The 25,774-nt window shown below is 44.6% G+C and overlaps 1 protein-coding gene across 1 annotated transcript; it reads left to right on the plus strand.

Annotated features, from left to right (window-relative positions):
* Nucleotides 1-5,426: 5,426 nt before the first annotated feature.
* On the plus strand, nt 5,427-15,849 carry PDK4 (pyruvate dehydrogenase kinase 4). The gene is made up of 11 exons (XM_084260490.1): nt 5,427-5,717; nt 6,575-6,716; nt 7,729-7,800; nt 8,367-8,551; nt 8,963-9,052; nt 9,556-9,633; nt 10,265-10,341; nt 11,005-11,103; nt 11,387-11,497; nt 12,155-12,268; nt 13,353-15,849. Exons 1-11 carry the CDS (start codon nt 5,570-5,572, stop codon nt 13,494-13,496), a joined length of 1,260 nt encoding a protein of 419 aa, XP_084116616.1. The 5' UTR covers nt 5,427-5,569; the 3' UTR covers nt 13,497-15,849.
* The last annotated feature ends 9,925 nt before the right edge of the window (nt 15,850-25,774 follow it).

Below are 25,774 nucleotides of genomic sequence, written 5' to 3' on the forward strand. Positions count from 1 at the left end.
TGTACTTACTCAGACCCAATGCCAAACAGTTTTAATTGCACAGTACAACACTTTTTATTGTACAGGTACTTTATCAGGACTATTTTAATATACAAGCTTCATTTTCCTGTTTAATTGCAGCTATTACGACTTAGCCTGTGGTTACACATTTCACCAAATAAGAAAACTCCCCGAGGCTTACTGTAAGGGCATCTTCTGCAGAGTACATTATGGAAAGTCAGTCCTTAGAGATCGACTTATTAATATCTGTGAGTTCACACTTCAGTAGTAATAGTCACAACATTGCAAACAGGAAACAAACTTCCCTTGGGTAAGCCAAGCGCTAGGAGGAAGTGGCATTCCAGTGATACCATAAACTCTGCATCTCTTTCGAAAGGGTGGACAGATAACACCATAGTGAGCCCTTTTCTAGATGTCTCATGTCTTGGCTTAGTATTTCCTAGGCTTAATTTCTCATCCAAGTTCCTATGATGTCAGGCACTAAAAGAAAGTAAATTCTTCCAGATATGATGAAAGAAACACTGTCAGGGAACAACTGGGGAAACAGAGTACTTTCTAAGATCAGCCTCAAACAAAATAACCTGGAGTAAGAGTTCAAGGCTATTGTTCAGAGCAGAAACTCAGGCAGTCACATCCAGTTTACCAAGTGTTCTGCTACAGTCAACAGTATGAAGCACAGCTGATACAAAAGACTTAGCAAAAACATCTCTACTCAGTGGTGCACATTGAAAAAAGAAAAGCAGCATGTTACCAGCTCAAAGCCCATGACTCATGTAAAGGTTACAGCTAGAGCTCCTTCTTCTCAAGATGAGGTGTTTCTTAAAATGTCTAATCCACAGCTTTTAAACTGATCCATCTGTGCCACTAACTCCCTTCTTGTATTCCTACACAAAAATAGAACTGTTTTCTGATTATGCTCAGACATTATTTAGGCCTTGAAAGTCATATTCTTTTGGTAACATTCACCTTTTTTTTTTTTGACTTTTCACAAGTTGTCCAGCCTTTCCCAGGCATCCTGCTCCAGAGCTGGGCTGCTCACGGTGAAGGCAGCCACGGCCCAGCGCAGCAGCTCTCTTGATGATACCTTTCCTTGTTTTTTTCCCCTCCGTGTCAGCAGCCCTCGTAAAGGATGGCACAAGGTCTTCCACAAGAACTGCTAGGGTAGCCAGCTGAGTCTGGAGAAGGACATTTATTCTGTTAGCTATATATTTTAGATCAGCGCCAGCCCACACTGAGAGTTAACCTCTGCTTCCCCAGCGACAGTGTGTACTTGGCTGAAGATTACTATTCTCCTACATAGTAAGCAGCCTCCTGAATTCAGCATGACTTAGTGACAAGCTTGTCAAAGTAAACACTCCTAGGTGATACTTTATCACAGTTTGAGCCCTAACTTTTTTTCCTGAAGGGTACAGCTATACTTCAAAGCAGTATTCTCCCTCTCTGCTATCCCTACACTCCCAGTTTGAAGCACACACAGTTAATCTCACGTGAGCCTCTCGTATTTTTTTTTTGGAAAAGCTATTTGGAAACCAGCAATCCGTTCTCTTTTTTTTTTTTTTCCCCTGATTTTAAAACAATTAACACACAATTTCAGATGCAGGTAGCAGAGGCAGGGAATGAAGCAAAGCGCCGCTGGGTTGCCATGCGCATCCCGCTGTTTACAGCTCCAAGCAGGCTGCGCGCCGGCGGCAGCTCCGGCAGTAAAACGATCCAACTACTGTACTCTTGACTTTTGTAAACTATGAGCCACTTGGGGAGGTTGCGCAAGCGCCGGAGCAGCTGCAGGACCTTTTCCTCACTGAAACCGGCTGGGCACGCCAGCCTGTTTGTTCGCTTCTTCACCTTTCACCTACTTCGGCTATTTCGGTCGCGCGGGGAGCCCTCGGCAGCGCGACATCTCTGGCGGCTGCAGCGCGGGGCGATGGAAAGCTGAGAACGGGAAGATATGACCCTTGTTTGTTATGCTATTTCTGTCCTTTTTTTTTTTTTCTTTCTTTCCATGCAAAGGGCCACATAAATATTTAGCAAACAAACGTGTTAGTGGATTAAAGTATCAATCTAGTGGCATAAATGCAGACCCATCTGCAGGTGGAGGGTGAGAGCTTTGCCCCTGGTGCTGCTGGAAATTCCACACAGTGCTGTGAATGTAGCTCGTACCCTTCAGTCATCTGACCATTCCTTACGCTGGGGTTCAACACTTCCTAGTGCTACCGTTAATTTCCACCCTGACTTACTGCTACTCCTGCGTCATCATTTACCCATCCCTACAAATCCTAAATTAGAAAGTTGCCTTTGTCCCTAATAGAAATTGCTTGTCTAGTTTCCCAAGGGAAAAATCATCAATAATGTTGTTTATTCACCTGCCTTCCAAACCATCCAACTCTCAGCCATTTTAAAAAAACAGGTAATCAACTTCCTACAAACTCTGTGCAAACTGGCAGATGGTTTAAGGACAAGACATTCAAATTTTGGTCCACGTGGAGGAAAAGGCTAAGGAAACTCACCCAAGACTCATCCTACTACAGACCAGCAACCCTGCCGGTGTGCCATGTGTATTCTGGCTGGTCAGGAGAAGGCACCCTCCCCAGCACAGTGCATTGTGGCTCCAACACGTGTTGGCAAGTGGGTTGGGAAGCCTTAACTTTGTGTCCCCATGAAGAAAAAGGTGGGGCAAAATCAGTTGAGGCACCTTCTATTAGACATCAGCAAGACAGCTAGTTATCACATATTCTGGCTAGCTCTGACGTAAGTACAGCATGTTTGTGACTCTTGCAGTGGGGATGACATAAGGAACACCAAGGAGGGGGACAGCTGGTTGCAGTGGATAGCAATTAGGAGACAAACAGGCAGGACTCTGGGCTTTGTCCATTCCACTCTTCTGGACCCAGCTGTTGTGGGAAGAAGTAGAATTTAACACAGCTCCGCGTTATGAAGCACAGTTGGCAAAACACTGCTGTGACTGCGCCACTGAAAGTGCTGTTACTGCCTTTTCAAAACTTGCCCCAGGGCAGTTCAGAAGAGGAAAGGTAAAACATTAAAGAGGCAGAAATGAGACCCCCACCTGATGAATACTGCAGTTCAGCAGCTGGCACAGCTTTTCACCATCAAAATCCTGGTCTGTGACACTGGCACTTACAGCTGTCACATGCACTGAGCCTTCAGTAGGAGGGGTTCAGAGAAATGGTGGTTCACAGAGGAAGTAAAGTGAGAACAAACAGTACCACAGTCCTGATAGGTTGCAGAGTGTTTTGAAGTGGTTATAATTTACACAGCCTAGTCTACTTTCCATGCAGCTTGGCTGCCAATGAATCCTGAGATACTGTTACCTTTGTGCCTAAAACTTAGCTGTCCTGGCCAATATTCAGGACATCCCAGTTAGTTCCCAGATATATCATTTATGTTACATAACAGAACATTGTTCCAAGAATGGAAAATTATATTATTCAGAACTTACTGTAATACTGAGAGTGAGAAGCAACTTTGCATTATGAAGGAGACACATTTCTTCCAGAAGCTCATTGGAATAATAAAACTGTTAGTTGGTCTGCTGCTGATGTGTCACATTCTTGTAGAAGTTTGTTTTGGTTTGAAAAGCATCCAGGTTTGGAGTCACTGAAGCCTTGCCCTTTTAATAATTGGGGAAGGCAACACACTTCCTATATTTCCTGCAACTACACTTGTATTATTTGTTAAAAGCTAAAATGAACATGTAAAATTTTTGTTCATCCCTTACTACATATAACTACCAGGAAAACTATGAGAAAACAAGTTGCTGTAAAGAAAAAGTATGTAAACAACAGGATTTATTCCTAGCAGGCTTTTTCTCTATTCAGAGCAGTGTATAATGTCACTAGTCCCAAAGATAATTCAAGTTACTCATATTAACCAGGGTCAGCACACCAGCAGATTAAAATAAAGTATCTCAATAGGAACAGAAATAGTGACCTTACAAACTAGAGTAACTGCCTAGTGCGAAGGACTTTACTAACTCATATTTTATTGCAAAGTGCTAATCTTGAGATTCTTGCTTCTCATTGATGAGTAGCTTCACGAAGAATGTGAAATAAAACAAAAGCTACCACACACATGCCCCATCATTTAAAAAAAGTTCATTGGATATTTTTACTTCCAGGAGTCATCTGCAACTTGCAGGCAAACAGTTAAAGTCAAAACCAAACCCAAACATCTGTTCTCAAATTTTCAACTTCTGGCAAGTGCAGGAAAAATCAGAATGGTAACGTTTGCAGTTATCCAACGTCTCCATTTTGGTTTGTCTCACATTTCATATGCCCAGTGGTAAACTTCGTCTATCTGGTGGAACAATAACAGAGTAACTCTCCCAGTAAAATGATAAAAGAGGCAGCAATAAAGTACTAAACCAGAAAGTACTGTGGAAGAAGAACAGTAAGCAGGGATAACCCAGACAGTGACTGTGAAGACAAATATGAGCTCCTACCCACCAAGGCAGAGGATGCCAGCGAGGGACTTGCTGGCATTAACCCCACTCTCAATGCGGCATGCACACGCTGCCGGTGGTGAAGCGGACCTGGGGCTCTGGGAAAAAGCCAGGCAGCCCTGGGGAGCACGGTGGGGGAGAGGAAAGGTATGTGGGCTCCTCCCGGCCCTTCGCTGTCCATGGCCAACGCAGTGACCCAGAGCAGTCCTGTCAGTCACCCCTCAGGTCAGCTCTAGAAAGAGTAAATAAGGGTCACACGGCGATTTGGGACCAGCGCGTCACCAGAGCAGCTGTCTTCGGGTATCTGGTCACTATTAATCCAGGTCACAGCGATGACCTACATGTGAAGCACCCCACGGCCAGGATCTCGTTTTGCTCCCCTTGCACTGCCTGCCATTCCCGGCACCGACCCCGGGCTTTGATTCCACCGCTGGCGTCTCCCGCACTTAGCGCAGAGATACCGTCCCCCCTGGTTCCCCCACGAGCCATCAGCGCACCCCTCGGCGCACAGCGCTGCCGCGGCCCGCGGCCCGCCGCCCCCGCCCGGGGAGAGCGGGGAGAGCCCATTGGCTCCCTCTGAAGGCCGGATCCCCCCGAGCAGCCAATGAGTAGCGTGAGGAGCGCGGCGGCCCTGGATGTTGGCAGGCCGCCCCGCCGCTGACATTGGCTAGCCCCGGCCCGGTAAACAAGGTCACGGGAGGCGGTGCCGGGCCAGCACACACCCCCCCTCAGCCCGGCCCCGATGCTTCCCTGTGCTCCTGGCCCTTCCCCCGGGGGGCTGGCGAAGCGCCCGCCGCCCGCGGGGAACGGGAGGCGGCGCGGGAAAGGGAGGTGGGGGGGGGACGGGGATGGAAGGGGGAGCGCCGCCAGCGGCTGTCACGAGCCGCCCGCGCAGGGAACGTTCCGTTAGGGGCGGCGGGGCGTGGCCTGCCGGGGCCCCGCCCCCCGGGGTCGTAAATAGAGGCGGCACGTGAAGCGGCCCTCCACAGGTGAGCGGACAGCCCCAGTCCCGCGGTTACCTACTGACCCTCCCAGCCGAAACCCAGCCACCCTCAGACCGGCTCGCCCGCCACCCACCCACTGACCGACTAACCGCCCGACGCCCCGGGAGCGATGAAGGCCGCCCGGATCGCCCTGCGCACCGCTGCCCCCCTGGCTGGGGCCAGCGCAAGCAGCAGCCGCGGCCAGTTGCCGCGGGAAGTGGAGCAGTTCTCCCGCTTCTCCCCCTCCCCGCTCTCCATCAAGCAGCTGCTGGACTTCGGTGAGAGACAGGGCGAGCAGGGAGGGCCGGGGCGGGGGGGAGATCAGGGATCCGGTCGGCGGGGGGCGGCTGCAAGCCTGTCGCTCGGAGCGGGCTGCGGTGGGAGGGGGCTGTGGGAGCGGGTCTACTCGGGCCAGGGGAGGCTGTCATCTCCGCCTGGAGGGGTCCAGGCTCAGTCGTTGCCCCTTGGCTGACTCCCCGGTGCCAAGGCAGGGATGGGGAGCGACCCCCTCGCGGGTGGGGCAGAGCCCATCTCTGGCACCCGGAGGGGCCCGCTGCGGTGCCGACCCCCGGCCGTGGGCACCCGCCGGCCGGCTGGCCAGGCGCTGGGGACCCGCGACTGCCTCGACCAGAGCTGAAGATGCGCTACAGCTCTGTTTCAGTGGTGGTAATGGGATGGGGAGGGGAGCGGAGTTAAATCAGTTAATGGGTGTTTTCGTGTTCTCGGTACACGTTATCGGGGAGGAGTCATTAGTCCTGTCTAGATGGAGTGAACAAGCTGTACCCAGATCCGATTACCGCTTTGGCAGCGGTGCAGTCTGCGCTCACGTGACACCGCCAGGCGTCACCGCGAAGAGCCGGCCCGTGTTTGCACAGGCTGGAGTGCCTCTTCCAGGGGATTACACCGAAATCCTGCCTTTAAATAGAAAACGTGCGACTGTTCCTCCCGGGAACGTGCTGTGTCTCGCTGTCACGTAAACACCGTTCAGCACGAGCGTGTACGTAACGCTGGGGAGAAGTGGCCGGTGGTGTGATTGCAGAAGGAGTGGAGTCCTGCGGGCTGTGGGGTGGGAGTGGGCTGTGCTTGTATCGTGAAACCTTTCTTCACGAAGTTTTTACCTTGGGTTTACCCGTAGGCTCAACTAACGGATGTGAGAGAACGTCTTTTGCGTTCTTGAGACAAGAACTTCCTGTGAGGTTTGCAAACATACTGAGAGAAATCGAACTTCTCCCTGACAAATTGCTAGGCACTCCTTCAGTACAGCTAGTAAAAAGCTGGTAAGTAAGAGCTGCTTGAATTCAGTCTGTAAAATAACATAGCTCTCCCAGTTTTGTTGGCATAGACTTTTTTTAATAGATGGCAATAACAAACTACACTTGAAACACAGTTCCTTCATCAGTAGCTGACATGCAAGCTGTTGTTACACTCTGTCCCTTTCTAGGATGCTAAAATTAAATTGCAAACCACTATGGCTACACTGTTATTTTTACACTGTGTTATTTTAAACTAACAATTAAAAATAGCTGGTACAGCAAATCTCACTTTTGGAGAGGGAAGAAAGTGTTCTGTTTTCATGTAGCGTTACAGACCATGAGAGCTACACAGCAGTGGAAGAGCAGGCTGTACACTTGAATCTCGTGCCGATGGAATTACTAACAGGGATTCTGTTTCATAGTATATTGCTTTGGCCCATGTACCAAGTGTTTGGAATTCAGTTAACATAATCATTGACAGAGTGATTGAATCTGATTTAACCTTGCTTTACTGGCACAGTTGCAGCTTTTGCAAGGATGCCTGACATAAAGGGTAAAAGTATTAGTGAGATCCAGAGGCTGTTCTTAATCTAGTGAACACTCACGCCTTTACAACATGTGTCAAAGCTGTCAGATGGTAGCAAAAGAGGCTCAAGTGCTTAACTTGTGCCAAAGCTGATCAGACTTAAAAAAACTTTTCTTAGGAGATTTCCTGGTCAGTATTCTCACACGAGTCTTCTTCAAAATGCCTCCCTTTTGAAAAACTGTAAGGAGATCCTCTGTACCTTAAGTGAGGGCTCAGGTTCCTTTCTGCGTGGCAGACTCAATGAAAGACTTATAAAGCTCCTGGGATTTAGTTATGGAAGAAGTGTCTATCTGTGATTCCAGACTTGAGCAGAATTGTGGTATTCCAAGATAATTCAAATTTACTACTTATTTAAGAGGAACGATATGGAGAAGACTGTATTTTTCCTACTCCTAGACTAATACAAAAGTCAAATTAATAGCATATATTTCTTGTGTTCTTTTTTGATAGGTACATCCAAAGCCTAATGGAGCTGGTTGAGTTCCATCAGAAAAGCCCAGAAGACCAAAAAGTCTTATCTGAGTAAGCTTTTCATTTGTTTCTTTGAGCTCTTGATCTCACATTTTGTTTTGCACAAAGTAGTCAGTTCAGAATGGCAGCTGTCATGAGCTGAATTTGATAATCTAGCACGAAGCGCTGTGCATAGAGCAAGGTGGTCTAAATCTCTGATCATGTGTAGTAATGGTTTAAATAAAAAACTGGAGCTTGATTTTGAGGGCATACTGCCCCCTGAACTCCCATGATAGGAAAATACCAGCAGAAAACACCAAACACTCTGTTTCCAAGATGTCAGCTAGGGTTCTCTTTCCCTTCCTGTGTTCTCCTTTGCTCAAACTAGTTTGAATGAGTAACAGGCAATGAATTTGACATGACTAATAACTATACCTTTTATATTAAAAGTATCAGAATCTTCTGGTTTAGGTCAGTAAGGAATTACTTTTAAAAGAACAAGTAAATAGACTGCATTTTAATATTAAGTTGGTTTAGCAGTTATCTGTGCTGCTGCTGGATTAGATAATGGTGTTGCATAAAGTTTGTTGCTATGTGCTTTTAGAATAAAGTTTTAAAAAGATCTCTTTCTGACCTAGCTTTATAGATACGTTAATTAGAGTCCGAAACAGACATCATGATGTGGTTCCTACAATGGCACAAGGAGTAATCGAATACAAAGATACTTTCAAAGTTGATCCTGTCACCAATCAAAACATTCAGTACTTCTTGGATCGCTTTTACATGAGCCGTATTTCCACCCGGATGCTAATGAACCAACACAGTAAGTAAAGGCTTCTACCTGAGGAAAAATGTCAACCTAGTGATAAACATGTTAATGTAAACATTCCTTAAAGCTGTTGGATATCTGCCTCAGATGATTTTTGTCTGACACTGAAAAGTTAGAAACTGAATGTATGATGGAACAGGAAATCTTATTTTCTAGATTACAAGCTGATTATAACAAATCTTGTGTGGGGTATGTAGGGATCTCTTTCTTTACATCTGAAAGACCTTTGGATACTGAACTATAGAAAAGCCAACACTTGCTGGCAGTAGGTAGCATTTTTAACTTGCAAAAAGGCATAAACAGCACTCAGGATTTTATATGATCACACTGTATTAGTCAAATTTAAGGCCTTTTTTATAATACACTATTTGGGATTAAATACACTGTTGTTTTCATCTCAAACAGCACTTCTTTTTGATGATAAATCTGGCTCAGGGCACCCAAGGCACATTGGAAGTATTGATCCTTGCTGTGATGTTGCTGAAGTAGTCAATGGTACGTATTCTCAGATCCCTATCATTTCTCTTCATGATCTGTATTTATATCTACTTGCAAGCAATTTGGGTAACCAACATGTGTTGTATAGGATGCTGGCTGCTTTTCATTGCAGTGGCTGAAAGCAGGCTATCAAAACACAAGCTTTTGTAGAACAGAAGTTAAAATGCAAAGTAACATTTAAAAAGAAAAGTTGGACTAAGGCCTAGCAAATGACAGATGAGGTGGGAGTTCAAGTTGTCTGTAGTGTTGAGATCTAACATTAGGAAAAAAAACTAACGGATGCATGTCTTACAGAATTGTCTCACTGTAGTGAAAATGTGCCCAAGCTGCTCTTATTTATTCCCAGTTTTTAATGCACACAGTGGGCACAAGGTTATTGTTCCCTTTGAAACACAGGCTTAGAGTCTGTAACACCTTAGTGGCTGGTGCAGTTAAGAATCATATTTTTGTTGTGCATTGATAATACATTTCACATACTCTTATTTAAATATTTCTTTCAGATGCTTTTGAAAGTTCTAAGATGTTGTGTGACCAGTATTACTTAACATCTCCAGAACTGAAACTTACTCAAGTGAATGGTAAGATGAGAGCCATTATGTCTGCCTTCAAATCAGTAGCCATACTGCTGCTTTTACTGGGTCAAAAGGCTCCCGTTTCTGTAGCCATGATGGTAGAGGCCAGTTGATTTGTCTCGGGCTAATTCCTGTTCACTCTGTGTTATAAGTACCTCCTTTAATCTCAAATGTCACTGTGTCTTAAACACTTGATTTCCTGAGGTGATGTTTATGAATTTGAGGAAGTAAGACTAGCCCACACTTAAAGTAACGTGATAAAGTTGCTAGAGGGGAGCTCTCTATCGGGTGAGGAAGTGAGGCTGACTGAGAAACACTGGTTCTGGCCCCGGCTTCCTGCATGTGTCTGATCTTGGGCAGTCTGCCTAACATCTAAAATCCTTTATTTATAAAATGGAATTAATACTTGGCTTTTTCAGTTTATTTAAAAGTAAACTGGTTTTAAGCAAGTGCTAGTAGAATACTTAACACTGTTACGTGTAAACTATAAAGCTGTTTGCTCATTGGGGTGAAAGAAACCCAAAAATAAGACCCAGTTTCTTGTTTGCTTTGGCATACAACTTGTTTATTGTAAAACTTGGATGCAATACAGAAATCTCCTCAACTTTTTAAAATGTCATTGTCTCTTTTCCTCTAGGAAAACGTCCAGGAGAGCCAATTAACATCGTATATGTTCCATCTCATCTGTTTCACATGCTATTTGAGCTCTTTAAGGTTTGTTGATACAAACTGTTTCCTCCTCCTTAGTTGGAGCTGGAGTGTCAGTATTGTAAAATGTGCATGAAGTAAAGTTTTCATAGGCCAGTGAGATTTCTAACGCTTTCTTACTTGGGGAAGTAGCTTGCTGCTGGGAAAGGGAAGATTACAGTTTGTAAGACACTTACCTCTATACTTTTGTGTTGAGGTAAATGGGTGGGACACCAGGTTGTGACCACTGCTATCTTTCTGCTTTTAGGGATTAGATCTGTCATGCAGGTTTGCCCTGGGGTGTGTTTTCTGAAGTGGGTGATACATCTTGGAAGTAGAGAACGGGGTGCTAATGTGCTGCCAACATGGGATGCAGAATTCTGACAGCCTAAGAGTGGCTGGTAAACTCTGCTCTTCTCCAGATACTGGGTGCTTTAAGCGAGTTAATTTCTTTAATTTACATGTGTGTTGGGCAAGAACAGTGTAAGATTTGAAGCATGTGACCATGCTTGGTCACTTTTAGGTGAGACCTCCTTTGCTCCTGGTAAGATAAATTACTAAGTGTGTTCCTTGACAACTAGGCATTGATAGGAATGGAGGGTAGGTGTGCTCAGCCTCTGCATAATAGGCACATGATTTTAAGTGCATAGAACCAAGACTTTCTGATAATGGTAACTCTCGTTTCTGTAGAATTCAATGAGAGCAACCGTCGAATTCCAAGAAAACAGTCCTTCCCTTTCTCCAATTGAAGTGACAGTTGTTCTAGGACAAGAAGACCTGGCAATTAAGGTATCTTGTTAGTCTGCTTAATATGGACTTAACATAAGCGTTATGATTGTATATGCTGCTACAAGTTCTGATAGAAGAATTGGCAGCTTCTGACAACAGGTCGAAGAAGGCATTAGCCTTCTGTTAATAGCACTAAGCGGAGACTTCCAGCTAATGGAAGAAAAAGCTGCAAAAAAAAATGTTTGCATTCATTACTGTAGGAAGAGTTTACTCAAAATAGTAATGTTTTTTAAATACCATTCTTAGCACATGATTGCAGTAACTTTATTCTCTTTTAATTTAGATCTCAGACAGAGGAGGCGGTGTTCCAGTAAGGAAAATTGAGCAGCTGTTCAGCTACATGTATTCCACAGCACCAAGGCCGAGGATGGATGATGGTCGAAATACTCCCCTTGTAAGATATTTTCAATTTTCATGTTAGCAATAAGGCTGCTATAAGTGTTGGACAGATTGGTAGGTTGTTAAATTCCAAAACACTGTATTCCTTACTGCTCTCTGGGTATGCAACGCTTATTGCGCCTCATAAATATCATTTAACACTTTCTGAAACAGATTTTTAATGCCTAGCTTAGTGGACTATACTATGCTTTTAAAGGTGCAAAGAAGGACATTCTGTCTTGAATCTAACCCTGCCTGGGTTGTTTTTTTCTGATATTCCTAAACAGCAGTACCTTGCTTAGTCTTCACTCCCACTCAGTCCTCAAACTCATTATAAACTGTTATATCTTTGAGGCAGGCATATCTCCTAGGCTTAGACTATTTGTCTGCCAGTAGCAAACTCCTACTAATCAAACTGTGCTAGCAAAAACGAGGGACATACCTATAAACACCTTCTCTTTCATGGAGATGTCTTTTTCTTGTGGTTTTGTATTTTTAATGGTCAGATTCAAGATCCTGTGTAAAAACTGATTAGAGATTTCTGTTTTCTTTCTTGAGATGAGTAAGTGCAAAGGACTTTCTAACTGTTTTAAACCTCTGAACACTTTCCAGCTATTTAAGTCAGAAGAGCTAGTAAAAAATAAATTATTTTTGTCTTGTGCTTTATTTTTAGGCTGGTTTTGGGTATGGCTTGCCAATTTCTCGTCTGTATGCGAAGTATTTCCAAGGAGACTTAAATCTCTACTCCATATGTGGTTATGGAACAGATGCTATTATTTACTTGAAGGTATGTATTTTAGTTTGGCTAAATAAAAGAGTGTTAACTACCATTAATGCAGTGAGATAACTACTTGATACCTTTTTAAGGTAAACAGATTCTCTGCTCAAGAGTTGAAGAGCTCTTGTTTTTATTAAGAAATGCCAGTAAGATTTGTAACTGGCATCTAGAATTGTAGAGATCACTTGGCTACTAAACTAGTCCACTTAAGTAGACTAGTAAGTAATTAACTACTAATGAGATCCCCCTTAGTTTTCAGATTTCATTAAGATTTTGTTATCTGCTGGTTCTTGGAATGCAGAGCACTGGGAGAAAGTGTAGCAACAGAAACAGAAAAGTTCAAGCAACAAATCTTTATTTACTGCTGTTTCATTGCTCTGAAAGCTAGAAAGTTTGTATAAACTAATCCTTACCTGAATCCCATATATTTGCTATGTGGCCACTGTTGAATAGGACCAGGTACTAGATTCTGTATCCTGAATACCCAGTGTATAATGTGAACTACTGTTTTTATAAATAACCTGGAAAAAAGGCCTACATGTTCTTTTATTCTTTTTGCACTTACTCATGGGGAAAAACTTGCTTTGATGTTCTTCTACTAAACAAAAAACATCATTCTGAGCACATGGAAGCACAGCACAGGGAAACAGTAAAAAAGGAAGAGATGCTACACCTATATGTGTGTCACATTCCTATTCAACTATTTGCTTGTACCATATTAATTATTTTTTTAGCTGCAAAATCAAACTACCTAAGTAGGAAAGGAATGTATTTTAAAGTTCCATTGCAACTTTGTAAATGAAAGTTTGTTTTCCTCATGGTTTCCAGGACTGTCTTGCAAACAGGTTAGAGTAACGCTTATGCTATATAAAATTGCATATATATGATTTGATGTTATTGCATTTATCCTACCAGATTATCCAAAGCAAGCACAGTACTGAACTATCTAGAGACTACTGTAGAAACATTTGTGTCAACTTCAGTTTGTAGTGTCACTGGCTTCACAGTTGAAACATACTGCTTGTTTTCTTGCGAAGTGGCATTATGGAGAGGTAGAAACCAAGTAAACTTTTCTTTCCTTCTTGATTTGTAGGCTCTATCAACAGAATCAGTAGAAAAACTCCCAGTTTTTAACAAATCGGCTTCCAAGCATTACCAGGCTACTTCAGAAGCAGATGACTGGTGTGTCCCAAGTAAAGACCCAAAGAATGTTGCAAAGCAGAGTGCAGCTCTCTGAAGAGAAGTTGGCATCCAGTCACCCAAAGGGATCAAGCTGGCTTCTCGCAAAAGACTGGCGTTTGGAAGTATTCATCTGCCTCCAAACAAGCAAATTCTTCAGTTTCAGAACTGGGAGAAGAGAAAGGAGTCAAGGATGTTATAGCCTAGGCTGTATGCACTGAATGTGAAATCTTGCTATGGACTTCAAGATAAGGAAAATAGGAGCACATATGTCTTAAGATACGTGTGTAGAGGGAAATCAGACTACTTTTTCCTTATGATCAAAGACATGGTGTGGTAGAGGTGTGCAATTTTTGAGTCCTGTTTAATGCTTGAATTCCAAAACTGATAAACGTCAGTCATGCTGGTGTAGATTTTTTCTCCTAGAACAGTTATCAGTGGTTTGTCTTATTACAGAACTTCTCAGAGAGATAACACCTGTACTTTAAAACTGTATTTATAACATCTAGAAAAGATCCACTTAACATTGGCAGTCTTGTAGCAAGATACAAACACCGTTCAAATGCAGCCTGACTGAAAGGGAGGGAGTGCTGGGAGGTAGGGAAAAAGTGTTTTCCATATACAGAAGTCATGTTTTTTAAAAAACAAACCAAAACTGACACCTGTATTCCAGTAATAATTCTTAGGTGATGCCTTGCTCTGTGAGTTAGTTACTAGGCTTTTTTCTGTTAAGCTGTTCATGGAAAAACTAGCCAAGTGAGTCTCCTATACGTAAGGTAACTAAGAAGGAAATTGGGATCTTTTAGAAAGCTAGTGGAAAGAAGTGGAAAGCTATTTGATTATAGCAGCCGTAAGGTTACATCTACCCTACATCCCTGTACTCTATAGAAAGCATGCACCAAGTAAGTAGGTTAGGATTTTCCAACAACTGAAGTCAGAATGCAAGTTGAAAGGAAGGGTTTTTGTGATCTGTATTACATAAGCATGACATGGGAAGGGAAACTGCATGTTTAAACCTTCCTTTGGTCATGCTGTTTGAAGGTTAGTGGCTCAGTACACTAAACCCAATTGTCTTTGTCAGATGTGTACTGGAGCTAGCTCAGAGGTACGTGTGGATTCTACACCATTAAAGCTGTGTTGAGCACTGAAAGTCTTGAAGAGTGACGCTGGAGCTGGGATTCTGTTCTAAGTTGCTCCTTGCAGTGGAAAGGGCTTAGGAAATGAGAAGTTTCAAAATATGAACAGCACTGAAAATCATAGAATAACTTATGAACAGCAGATTAATGGGAAATTGCATCAGGAACAGTGCTAGTGAGAGAGCTGTTGGGGAAAATAGTCCAGTCTCAATAAGCTGCTTCCTTTCCCATCTTCTTTGTGGATGTTTCCCCCAGGTCTTGTAAGCAAGGTAAACTTAAAAGACTGAATAGAAGTTAAACTGGCCAAAGTTAATCAGGGCTGTATAATACTACTTGATTTATTTTTTTACTAATTAGCATATTAAGTGTATCCTTTGCAAGATGTTGCAAGTACAGTATTTAAAGTGTCCTGCTCAGTTTTCTAAAACAATCTGTATTTTTTGGACAGAAAGCCACTCCATACTCTACTGTGAATACCAAATATTTTTTTTAATAGGAATGAGAGAAAGCTGGAACTATCTTTGTGCTACGAAAGTCCTGTTAGGATAGACTTCTCAACTGAAAATAAAATAGTATTTGGATATGCTTAATTTCTTTTAAAAACTTAAGTTTAGAAGTATTGGTGATGGTCACTGAGCACAATGACTTCAGTACTGCATCAAGGCTGTTTTTATCCCAGTGAATAAGCTGCACTCCCTAGGGGTCACCAGGTTGTGTAGCTGAGCTCAGGTCAGTGAATGGAATGGGTAACAAAAACCAGACATCTCTGTCTGGAAGACACAGGTGTGAAAGAGCTGTCTTCACTGCCATAATATACTTGAATATTTGTTGATTTCTTTTGTATTGAGTACAAGGTCACAAAACATACCTAGGTAGTCAGTGTCAAGTAAGCACAATTTACACCCCTCTCTCTGATGCCTGTAATGCTTAAACATGAGTTTTATAATCTCATGATATACTGTACAGCTGTGGCTGCAGCTATGCCAGGTAAGAGCTGTAACTTCTGTCTCAAAGCAGCTGAAGCACGGTGCTGTAAGCATGTCTAATCCTTCATGCAGAGAGAAGCTGCAGACCACGGTCATGATGCAGACAGAGGGGCGTATAGCAGGTGGGGTCTCTGTAGTGTTAGCAATTACTTAAGGGCTATCTACCTAGATAACACAGTACCTTTTTCAACACTTAGCTGAATTTTTATTCCTAAACAGTTGTGGTTCCAAGCCTTTTATGTGGATGTAGATGTTCAAATAATTTTATAATAAATGTTTTCTAAATGGGTGTTGAGTATCTTTATTTTCTTCTAAGAAGTCTAGTGCAACCAAGAGCTTTTTTTAAGGTATCACCAAATAGAGTTGCATACCTTCAGCGAGGTGTGGCCAGGGGAACAATGAATGACAGTCTACTTACATTTAACGGTGCATCTGCTGAAGATGTGCTTACGTATTGCTTAACATCAGTGCACCACCTCACACATCACGTTATCCTTTCAAATTAGGATAGCATTCATCTTCAGAGATCAGAATCTCCCATCAGTGCACATTGTTTGTAGCTGAACAAAAATTGCTATTTTGAGAGTACAAGGTGAAAATCTACCACCACTTTTACATTAAAAGGAAGGTATCCCTCACTGAGTCTATATATAACAAATACCTTTTTCCCCAGACAGACTTGAAAGCCTTTCAGCTCTGAAACAAGGGGACAACTGACTTCCAGTAGCTGGTTTGTAAGAGAGCATCAGCAGGGATGGAACAGCCCTGTAGCCTAGGAATGTCCTGCAATCTCCCTTGAGAAGATAGAGTAACTGTAAAAGCATGCATAGGTGCTTTACCTGGAAGCTGAGTGCTGAAAACCAGCCTCACTCTGAGTGTCTGGCAGTAAATCTAGAAGTGACAGCCTTGGGTGCTGATTTCCCCTTTGTAACGATGTTGTTCTCATTTGCTTCCCTGGAGTTGCAAGTGAAATGTAAACTTTTAAGTGTTTTGCAGTTACAGAAATGTACTGCTCTGACATCTTATCAATATTTATCAGTATGTTGGGTGTGTCGGGAGTAACAGCCCAGATGTGAAGTAGACCAGGGACTTTAATAAGCCACTACAGAAAACAACAAAAACACCCGTTGTGTTTTCTTTTCCCCATCCACCTTTACTGCCTTGCAGCCACTGAAGACAGGACTAGCATTTCCCCCCAGGTTCTTCCAAGCAGAAATACATATACATCCATTCTATACCTCACCCATGGCAGGCTCAGGAGATAGTTGTGCTGTATGTGGGAGATGAGCATGCTGTGGATGCAGCAGGGATGTGCATGGCTTGCTGTGTGGCCCTGTGTAGAGCACACTGCCCAGCAGGGAATGTGGTCTCTCTGCAGCACAAGCTCCTGCAGTCCAGAGGGCACCAGAAATTGAGTATTATTTTTTTTCTCCTTCCCACACACAATCCCAAGTGAGTGACAGAGGCCACGCACCCAGCTCCTGATTCAGCAAAGCACTGGAGGGACTGGGACTGGGACTGGCTTGCTTCTAGCCCACGTCAAAGGTTCACTGACATCAGTGAGTTTACTCACTGCTTAAAGAGCATTCTGGTTTCACGGGAGATAAGCAGATGTTGCACTTTCCCCCCCCTTTGCCCCCTGATCAGGACCTTGCAAAGCCAGGTTCCTGATGTCAATAGAAACTGCACCAAAGCACCCTGTTTTCTCTTCCAGATCGTTAGTTAAAGTGCTTACACTGATTTTGCTGCTGGTACCTTGGGCACACATCCAGATTAATCTCCCTGGAGCCCTGATAAGCAGTTGTTCATTATCATCTTTTTCCTATCACTTAACCAAGCTTTCAAATCCACCAGACTTTGCCCTTAGCGTGCTATAACGTCCTTCCCATGGCATTAGTACAAAACAAGGTTTGCTACCTTTGATAAGAAACACTACTGGACTGGAAAAATAGATTCTCCCCCCTCCCCACTACAGTAGTGATGATGACTTGAGAGGATCAGGTTATAACCCTCAAGAATTGCCTGCCTTTAAATCCTTGAGCAGTTCTGGCAAATGAAGGTAGAACTTGGCAGTTTATGATCCCTCAGCTCAGCTAATTTGAGGGAGTGTGGATAGTGAAGAGGAAGGGGCACACTTCTGGGTTAACATCTTTGGGTTTGCATTCCCTAAAAGGTGATGGCACAGTTTTAAGTGCCTGTCCCCCAGTCCTGCATTGCAGGTCCTGAGGTGACTTTGCAAATCCGTGCTGGCATGCACATTCAAGACAGAACGACTTCCCTAATGCCTGGCCAGATGCTGCTCCTCCTTGCAGCCACCCGAGAGAAAGCAGGACACCCCTGCAGGCATTCCCATTCTGTCCTGCTTCTCTCCACTCACCTTGTAGGGGGGCGGAAAGGGCAGAAAATCCCTGTGGGAACTCTGAATCCTTCCCTGTAATCTCAACTGTTGGATGGCACAGCAAGAAGCTGGAACACAGTCCTGGGTTTTCAGGATATTGTGGGGCCTTTTTATAATGTCATATTTTTATATAAGTAGAAAAATATGTGTGGATTATCAGGAGCTGCTCCTCACCACCTCTCCTTCTGCAGCTATGACAGAAAACCAAACTAGAGCACAAGAAATTGGTGCACATAAAATTTAGCACAGATTTTCCCACGTCACTGCCTTGCTTTGCAGTTCTTAGCAGGGAGAGGCAAGAAAAGAAAGGACCTGCCTGATTTCCTGCTGTGTGAGTGGGACAGCCTCGAGGAACAAGCCTCATGGTGCCTTCCTGGAGTCAAGTCTGGTTGAAAACCCAGACAGCCCTGCAATGTGGGAAACACAGCGATAGGAGTGACCACCATTCCCACCCTTTGGGGCTGCAGACCATCCTCCTGAATGGTGACAGTTTCTAGTTTAGGACGGCTATACTTTTAATTACCTTAATACGATACATCTCAATATGCCCTGTCTGAAAGGCTCAAATAAGAAAACCAATGAAAAAAGATAATTGTTTAAATTATTCTTTATAAGTTGGTTTCTTTGTACTATGCTGCATCAGAGGATTGGGCCCAAAACCAGAGAACTTTGACATGGGATGTGGCCCATCAAATATACCAACTTATCATGATGCAACATATGTGTCTGTATGTATATGCTGAGGTGTGAGTTGCATATCTAAGCTCCATCTCCAGCTGATAGGCCCAGAGAACTGAAGAAAGCTACCAGCTCCTCCTGATGCAGATACCTAATTCTGGCCAGATGAACAGCTCTTCTGCCTTCAACAGCAGAGCTCAACTGACTGTAATGGGACCTAAGACACCTGGGGCACATGTAAGCACCTGCGTTTAGATGGCTTCAGCTCTGAGCTGGCTCCCAGCTAACTCAGTTACCTAAAAATACACACCCGATGTTATATGAGGAACCCTGGAGCACTCTGCCTGTCTCTCATCTGTCACTCCAGAAGAACAGAGGTCTTCCACAGGTCCTTTGTCACGTCTGCCAGTCCCATGCAAATACCTTGTATGGATGCTCTTGGCTTTCTCTGGTATCAGTGAATGTTTATGTTTAGGTACATGACTCAAGTCCCCTTACTAATTCTGGGGGTTGTGGGAGGCTGGAAATACAGAACTTTCCACCGTCACCGCCGTGTCATTGCTGGCCAGGGTGAATAGATAATGGAAAATCCCAGACAGTATTTATCCCACAACTGCCAACAGGACCGTAGCAGAGGAACCCACTGGCTGCTGGCACAAGCTGCGTCAGCCTGGAGCTGCCCCTGTGCAGCTTGTCACTGCTGGCTCCATTTTCCATCGCTGGCGGTCTGGCTGGTTTGGGGCTGGCCACAGTCCGCACAACGGCAGGAGACAGAGTAAGGCTCATCACTCGGGGACCTGAACCCCACAGCACAAGCACCTGAGAGCTGTCTGAGCCACCCTTACTGCTCCCTGGACATTAACTTGCCACCAGAAAATTGGGAGCTAACTGTGACTGACTCCAATTGTTAGACACCATGAGGCACACTGAGAAGCCAGATGCATTGTAAGCTCTTTTCTGATTGTTTAAGCTTGTGGCTTTCCCTTTTCTAGTGGCTTTACTGTCCACAACACTCCTGGTTGATTTTTAACAAATTAACTGGGAAACAGGGTGGCATACCTGGCAGGGATACTTGTCCTTCCCTCAATCGGTGTAGCATGCAGTCCAACGAGTATCATGCATTGCAAAGGGTATTGGTGCCCCCGAGGCACGCCCCTGCTTACAAAGGGCATTACTGGAGGAACTCAACCTTCGTGCTGGGTTGGATCAGTTGGTTTACACCACTCTGGATATTAACAGGCATGTGCCATTGCTTCACAGGCCATAGGAAGCTGTTTGCTCAGGCATAAAACTTGGTTTGTGTTAACAGAGAAGCACTTGTTTGTGCCTGTTATAAAACTCTCTGAAATCACTGGACAACTCTTCCTTGTTTCTAATCAACTCTGCCTCAGGTTTTACACAAACACATGATGGAGAAAGCTTCACTTTCTAACTCTGACTGGGGACACACTTAAGTTTTCATTATTTGTGTTATTGGTGGAGATGACCAGAAGCCTTCTGCTAGTCCAGGTCCCTACATGAGCTTTGCCTCCGTAGCCTTGCACTCCTGTTCTTGTGCCAGGCTGTGCACGCTCTGAGGGTATCTTCTGTAGCTGAAGGATGGGAACAATGTTTCAGAGGCATTTCACACTTCCAAAAGCTTCTAATGATTTTTCAAGGAAAGAAAAATGAAAAAAAAAAAAATCATAGTACCTTCTGCATAATCCCAGGCTTCTGTCTCTTGAGTGACAACATCCATGTCAAAACAGCTGGAGCAATGGCAAAATTACTCACTGGAATACCCAAAATTGATGTAGGCAGACCTTGGAAATTATATTACAGAGATTAGTATTCAGGGCTGACTGAGAGTGTTGCTTTCATCCTTCTCCAAAGAGTTGTCCTTGCCTTCTCCTTTGCTCTGCAGCAGAATGATATTTGCCACCTGTGAGTATTGATGTTAAGGGAGAGGATGTGTCTTGACTTTAAATCTGCACTACTGCAGTCAAACAGAGCAGAGGAGAACTGCGGATCCTCCCATTTCTTCCCAGGAATAAACACAACCACTGCTATAGGAAATGAGAGTTTGGGGGGAGACGGACTATCCTCAACAGCAAGCTCCTTCAGAGGGGCATCACATCATTTCATTAGAACAGAAAAGAAATTCCAGCAAAGCTGTTGACAGTGAAAGGCTAAAATAAATGCTCTTCACTATTTCTTTGAAGTTTATGAAGGTTGCTTTTCTTTGTTTGTTTTTACCTGTAAACATTTCTAGCAGAACAGAAGTAGATAGGAATACATCATTTCAGGCTTTCACATAGAAGATTTTTTAAGATACCAGTTTTCCAGAATCAGATACTTAATTTTTCTAATTTTCATGGGTATAGAATACAGAATACAGGTAGTGGGTCAATAGGTTGTCTATAAGCTGCTCTGAGAACTTTGGCTGATGTAATACCACTTCCTATGGTCAACACTCTTCTTTCCTGTAACATGGGTCTAATGTAAGCCAATCCTTTATTTTCTTTCTCGAGCAATAACAAAGTATAATATAATGTGTGATCAGCATATTAATCAATGTAAATGGTAAACATTAGAACAGTAAGAAATCATTTTTAGACCTTGCACCATGCTCACTGAAGCTTTCTGTTGACACTGTGAATTGTGGAAAATGCCAAAATGTTTTTTTTGCGGCTGGTCAGCAGAAGAGACACATACAGTCCTGAAGGTCTGTAGAAGACAAGAAGTTAATTAATTTTTAACTCCTTCAGAGTACAAGACCGGGCAAGATACTGGCCTCACTTGTGTTAGCTGCCATACAGTCTGTAAGATGGCATGTGTTGTGCTGGAGGAATTTGTGATCAAGTGGCACACTTAGGGGAGGAAGAGAAGTACATGACATACATTTAGACATTCAAGACATGTTGAACAGAACCATGTGCATGTCCACATATGGCCAATTTAAAAGTACTGGACTGGCTGACAACTCTTTCTTCAGCTCCATCGCCTTTCCTCAGCATGGACCTGGGCTCAGGGTGCTCTGCAGCTGGTATAGCAGAATACCTCGAGCTCCAAACACCCCAGATCAGAGGGAGTCAGCTTGCAGCCTTTCTGTTCAAGCCAGGAGAGACCAAAAGCCCATGTCTGTGCTGAGGAAGTCTGGGTGCAGAGCTGCTGCTGGGTCTGAGGAGCAAGTCTGTCCCTGTCTGGCAAAGCGGGCAGTTTGTCCTTGTGTTCCCGGCCATCAAGATCTTGGCTGGGATAAAGGGGCTTTGCCCCACACCTGGAGACAGAGGACAGGACTCCTTTAACAGTGCACAACAGTCACCGGCCACTGCTTGTGCTCATTTCACACAGCTGAGGCTTTTTTAAAAAAGGATTACGAGTGTTCAAGCCTCGAACAATGTGAAGACCTGCTTCAATACGACTGGAAGATTATTCCAGCTGTTTGGGGCTGGAAGCCTAAGAAAACTAAGCTTGCCTCCCATAGGCAGTGGAGCTCCAGATACTTGGCCGTGAATAGCTTGGTTTAAGCACAGGGCAGGCTGGCAGCCAGCGCTAGATAAAAGGACACAAAACAGCATTGTAAATAAGGAGGGAACGATTAGAAACCTTAAAAATACCCTTCAGGAAACACAGGGCTGCTGTTCAGTTGCTAGCTGCTGGCTCTTTTGTTCTACTTCCAGCTTTCCATCTTTTCTTTCTTTCTTTAATATTACTTTTTTAAGGCCACACACCAGCTAAGTGTACATCACGGCCTCCTGTGGTGGGAGCTGGGGGATGCGGGAAGCAGCAGTGCTTGGTGATGTTACGGCAGCCTCGGAGGTGAGAGGAAGGGGGCCCACAGGGACAGCGCGTTCCCCGCTGGCTGCACCAGGAGCTTAAAAACACGCTTATGTTGAGTCAGCGAGAGCCACCTGGGCTGGTCTTGCCACCACTCCCCCTCCCTTTCAAGGCTGCTGGAAGGAGCAGTGTCAAAGTTCAAGCCCACGTTTGAGCCTGTTCCAGATACTGCCTGCAGTTTGCTCCCGCCTGCACAGAGCCACTTCCCCCCAGTCTCACCAGCACACCCAGGTCCTCTGAAAATGAAGGGGAGCCAGGGCTGCCTATCCCCTCATCCCCCCGTCCCACACGGGTGCCAGAGGCCAGGCAGGACTCAATGGCATTTAACAGCAAACACTCCCACACAGCCAGGTGACAGCGCATGCGTGTCCCAGTCAGCTGAAAAGGGAGTCCTCCTTCCTGATCTTCTGGCAGAACCAACCCTCTGTCCAAGCTCTTGAGAGGATGGAAGAGGGGCAAGGACATTAAGGGGATACTGGGAGTGCAGCTTGGGTACACCCCTGGAGCACAGAGATGCGTGGATGCTGCGTGAGATGCCCTGCAAGAGGGGACTGTGACAGCCATAGTGCAGTGTGCCAAGTACCGGTGGAGTTTGAAACAGCTGGAGAGGAAACTAAGAGCATTGGTTACAGAGGCACCCAGCTCCCCATAGCTGTGTCAGGGCCTCTCGTGTCTTCTTCTGTCCAAGGCTTGCTAAAGGCTGTGTGTCTGCCTGGGGTGTGTATTCACCCGTTTGTTTTTGTGTTGTTGAGGTCCCCCTTGAGAGTTCTCAGCTGTCCCTGAGGACAAGTGCAGGAGAAAATGTTTAGCTTTGTCCTGAATTTGCAGCCACTGTGGTGGAAAGGTGCTCTCCACTGAGCAGCCGCAGCCCACAGTTGGTGGCTGGAGTCCTTCAGCCAGGGAGAGAGGCCTTTGGGTGTGCCTGGGAGTAGAGCAGACAGAAATGTTATCTGTGACCAAGTGGAGAGTCCTGTCTTCAAAACAATACTGTCAGCTTCAAGTATCAGCAAGTTCTCAGCATCAGCAGTATCAAGTATCACAGCCAAAGTGAAGTCACAGTTCACAGTGTTTAAAATGCTAATTCCCATCACTAAATAAACAATGCTTAATCTTTTTTCTTTTTGTAGTTTGCTTTTGGACTTCATCTCTGGGTATGTGTGCCCATTCTCCCTGGTTTACTGAGACCCTCATTTTCCACCATGTGAAACCCTGCAACATCACTTCTAACTAATGCCACGTCTCCCCTTTCTCCCCCAGTTCTTCACACACAAACACACACCAGTGACCTCGACTGAGCTCCTGCATCTCCCCTGCACAGTTCCTTCCCACATCTGCCCATTTCCACCCACCCTGATGGCACTGGCTTAGCCAGGACAGGATGCAGCCATCGTCTCAGTGGCACAAAATGCTGCCAGAGATAAATATCTTCATCGACAGCCACTTTGCTGACAAACATCACATATATACAGAGGGTCATGGTGTCATCTGAAGTCCAGGTCTTTGGTTTGTATGTACTTCTACAGCACTGGAGAATATGATTTTGGAGAAAACTGTCCTGTCCACCCCATGTTTCTGATTAAAGGGCATGCTGCAGATTGTGCTTGCCACCTTTGCTGCTACTGCACCCACAGTACAAAGCGCAGCTCCTGGGTGATGGAGCACACCATCAGAGAAACATTGAGATAAAGGGCAAATATTGTAAATTCTTGCAGGAACTAAAGATTCCTGTGCTAACCCCTCCAAATAATTTCTAAAGTAATCTCGCAGAAATAGTAGGGCAGTTTGGTCTCAGTTTTAGACTGGACTTGTTGCATATTCTGCAGGTCACACCAGGCTTGGCGGCATGAGAGACCTATCTGGCTGGGGCATTGCTGTGGTGCATACTGTACTCCTTCTACCCAACACCTGCAAATTACACTACCAGTGTAGTGACATATAAACCCTCCAAATGTTACCTCTAAAGATTCATTACTTCTTTTCTTTTCAGCTGGTTGAAGCTCCTTTAGTTGAGAAGTGTTTAACTTTGTTCATGTCTTTTTACTCTGTGTTTGCAGGTGCCCATGCAACTCATTTCAGATTATTTTTAACTGGGAGAAAATCCCTTCACCCTATCAACAAATTGCCCCAGAAAAAAAGATACCAAAAATTGCTGAAAGGTGGGAAAGAAAGAACTCACTGGAATTCTGTGGATTTATGTTGAAGGCAAGGGCAGGGCTATGGGGAAAATGGGCCGAAATGACAGACTGGGTTCCAGATCCCCAGCAAGGAGTAGTTCAGAGCTGCTGTCAGCAAGGGATGTGCTCACCACAGACGCTGGCAGGCAGCATGCCCAGCCACGCACCTTTTCCCCAGCAGTGAACTTGGAAACAGCAGGACAGACTTGCCCAAGGGTTGGCTCAACTTTGGGAGGCAGATGTAATTCATTGGCCTTTGCTGCAGCTGGCTCTTTAGGGTCAGTTTCACCCTGCATGGTTGTTAAAATACCTATATTACTGTTCACCAGGAAACAGCTTTGCCCTGACTGCAGCACTGTCTCTTTGCCTGTGCTCTCCAGCTCACCGTGCACCTGTAGCCTGCTGGACACTGCCCTGCCCTTCCACTATATGCCTGCGTTGTGGTACTGCATGAGCCCATGATGCCCATATATTTATGGGGTGCACAACTCCATTCCTTCCTTTATAGTTTGTTATTACAGAGTAGGCTTTCTGCTCTTTTATTCCTGTGCCTTTTTCATCACATCTTAAATTTATTTGCAGTCCCTGGCTGACTAGTGGGTTTTGTAAAGTTATCAGGAGTACATAAAGGTCCCGTTTCTTGACCAAGGTTGTCTGCATTCAACCTTCTTTCCCCCCACAAATAGCCAGCAAGCTTACAGCTATACCCACACAGTGCCAGTCCCCCCTGACAGTTACCATTGACATAATCTAACGTAGTGCTAATTACTGTATATACGAATAGCATAAGCAACTGTATGACTTGCACTGTCACAAGGCTAAAACATGGTGGTTTTCTGGCACCAGGCAAAAGGCTGATATCAGCATCCCTAGCAAGCCCCAGCTTGAGAGAACAGAACTGCGCGGTTCATCCGTGGTGTAAAAATCATCACGTGCCCTGCCGTCCTTGTTTCCTTGCCTTAATTGTAATTTAGCAGCACTCCATAGGGTGCCTGTGCAAGGTAAAGGGCAACAAGCAGCTGCCACACGCTATGAAAATGTTAACTGTGTATTAAAATCAAACAGGTCATCGGAATGCGTAATATAACCTCGTCACCTTCCCGCTTTGTGTCTTATGAAGCTTAAGATACATTTGGAGAAATAGC

This window comes from Gallinula chloropus, assembly GCF_964237585.1.
Source record: "Gallinula chloropus genome assembly, chromosome: 2".
NCBI classification, from domain to species: Eukaryota; Metazoa; Chordata; class Aves; order Gruiformes; family Rallidae; genus Gallinula; species Gallinula chloropus.

Bases quoted from the DNA above. Each gene is read 5' to 3' on its own strand.
- PDK4 (XM_084260490.1), top strand. From the start codon at position 5,570: ATGAAGGCCGCCCGGATCGCCCTGCGCACCGCTGCCCCCCTGGCTGGG. The intron at 9,634-10,264 runs GTAAGATGAGAG...CTTTTCCTCTAG, and splicing joins GAAACTTACTCAAGTGAATG to GAAAACGTCCAGGAGAGCCA. The intron at 11,498-12,154 runs GTAAGATATTTT...CTTTATTTTTAG, and splicing joins ATGGTCGAAATACTCCCCTT to GCTGGTTTTGGGTATGGCTT.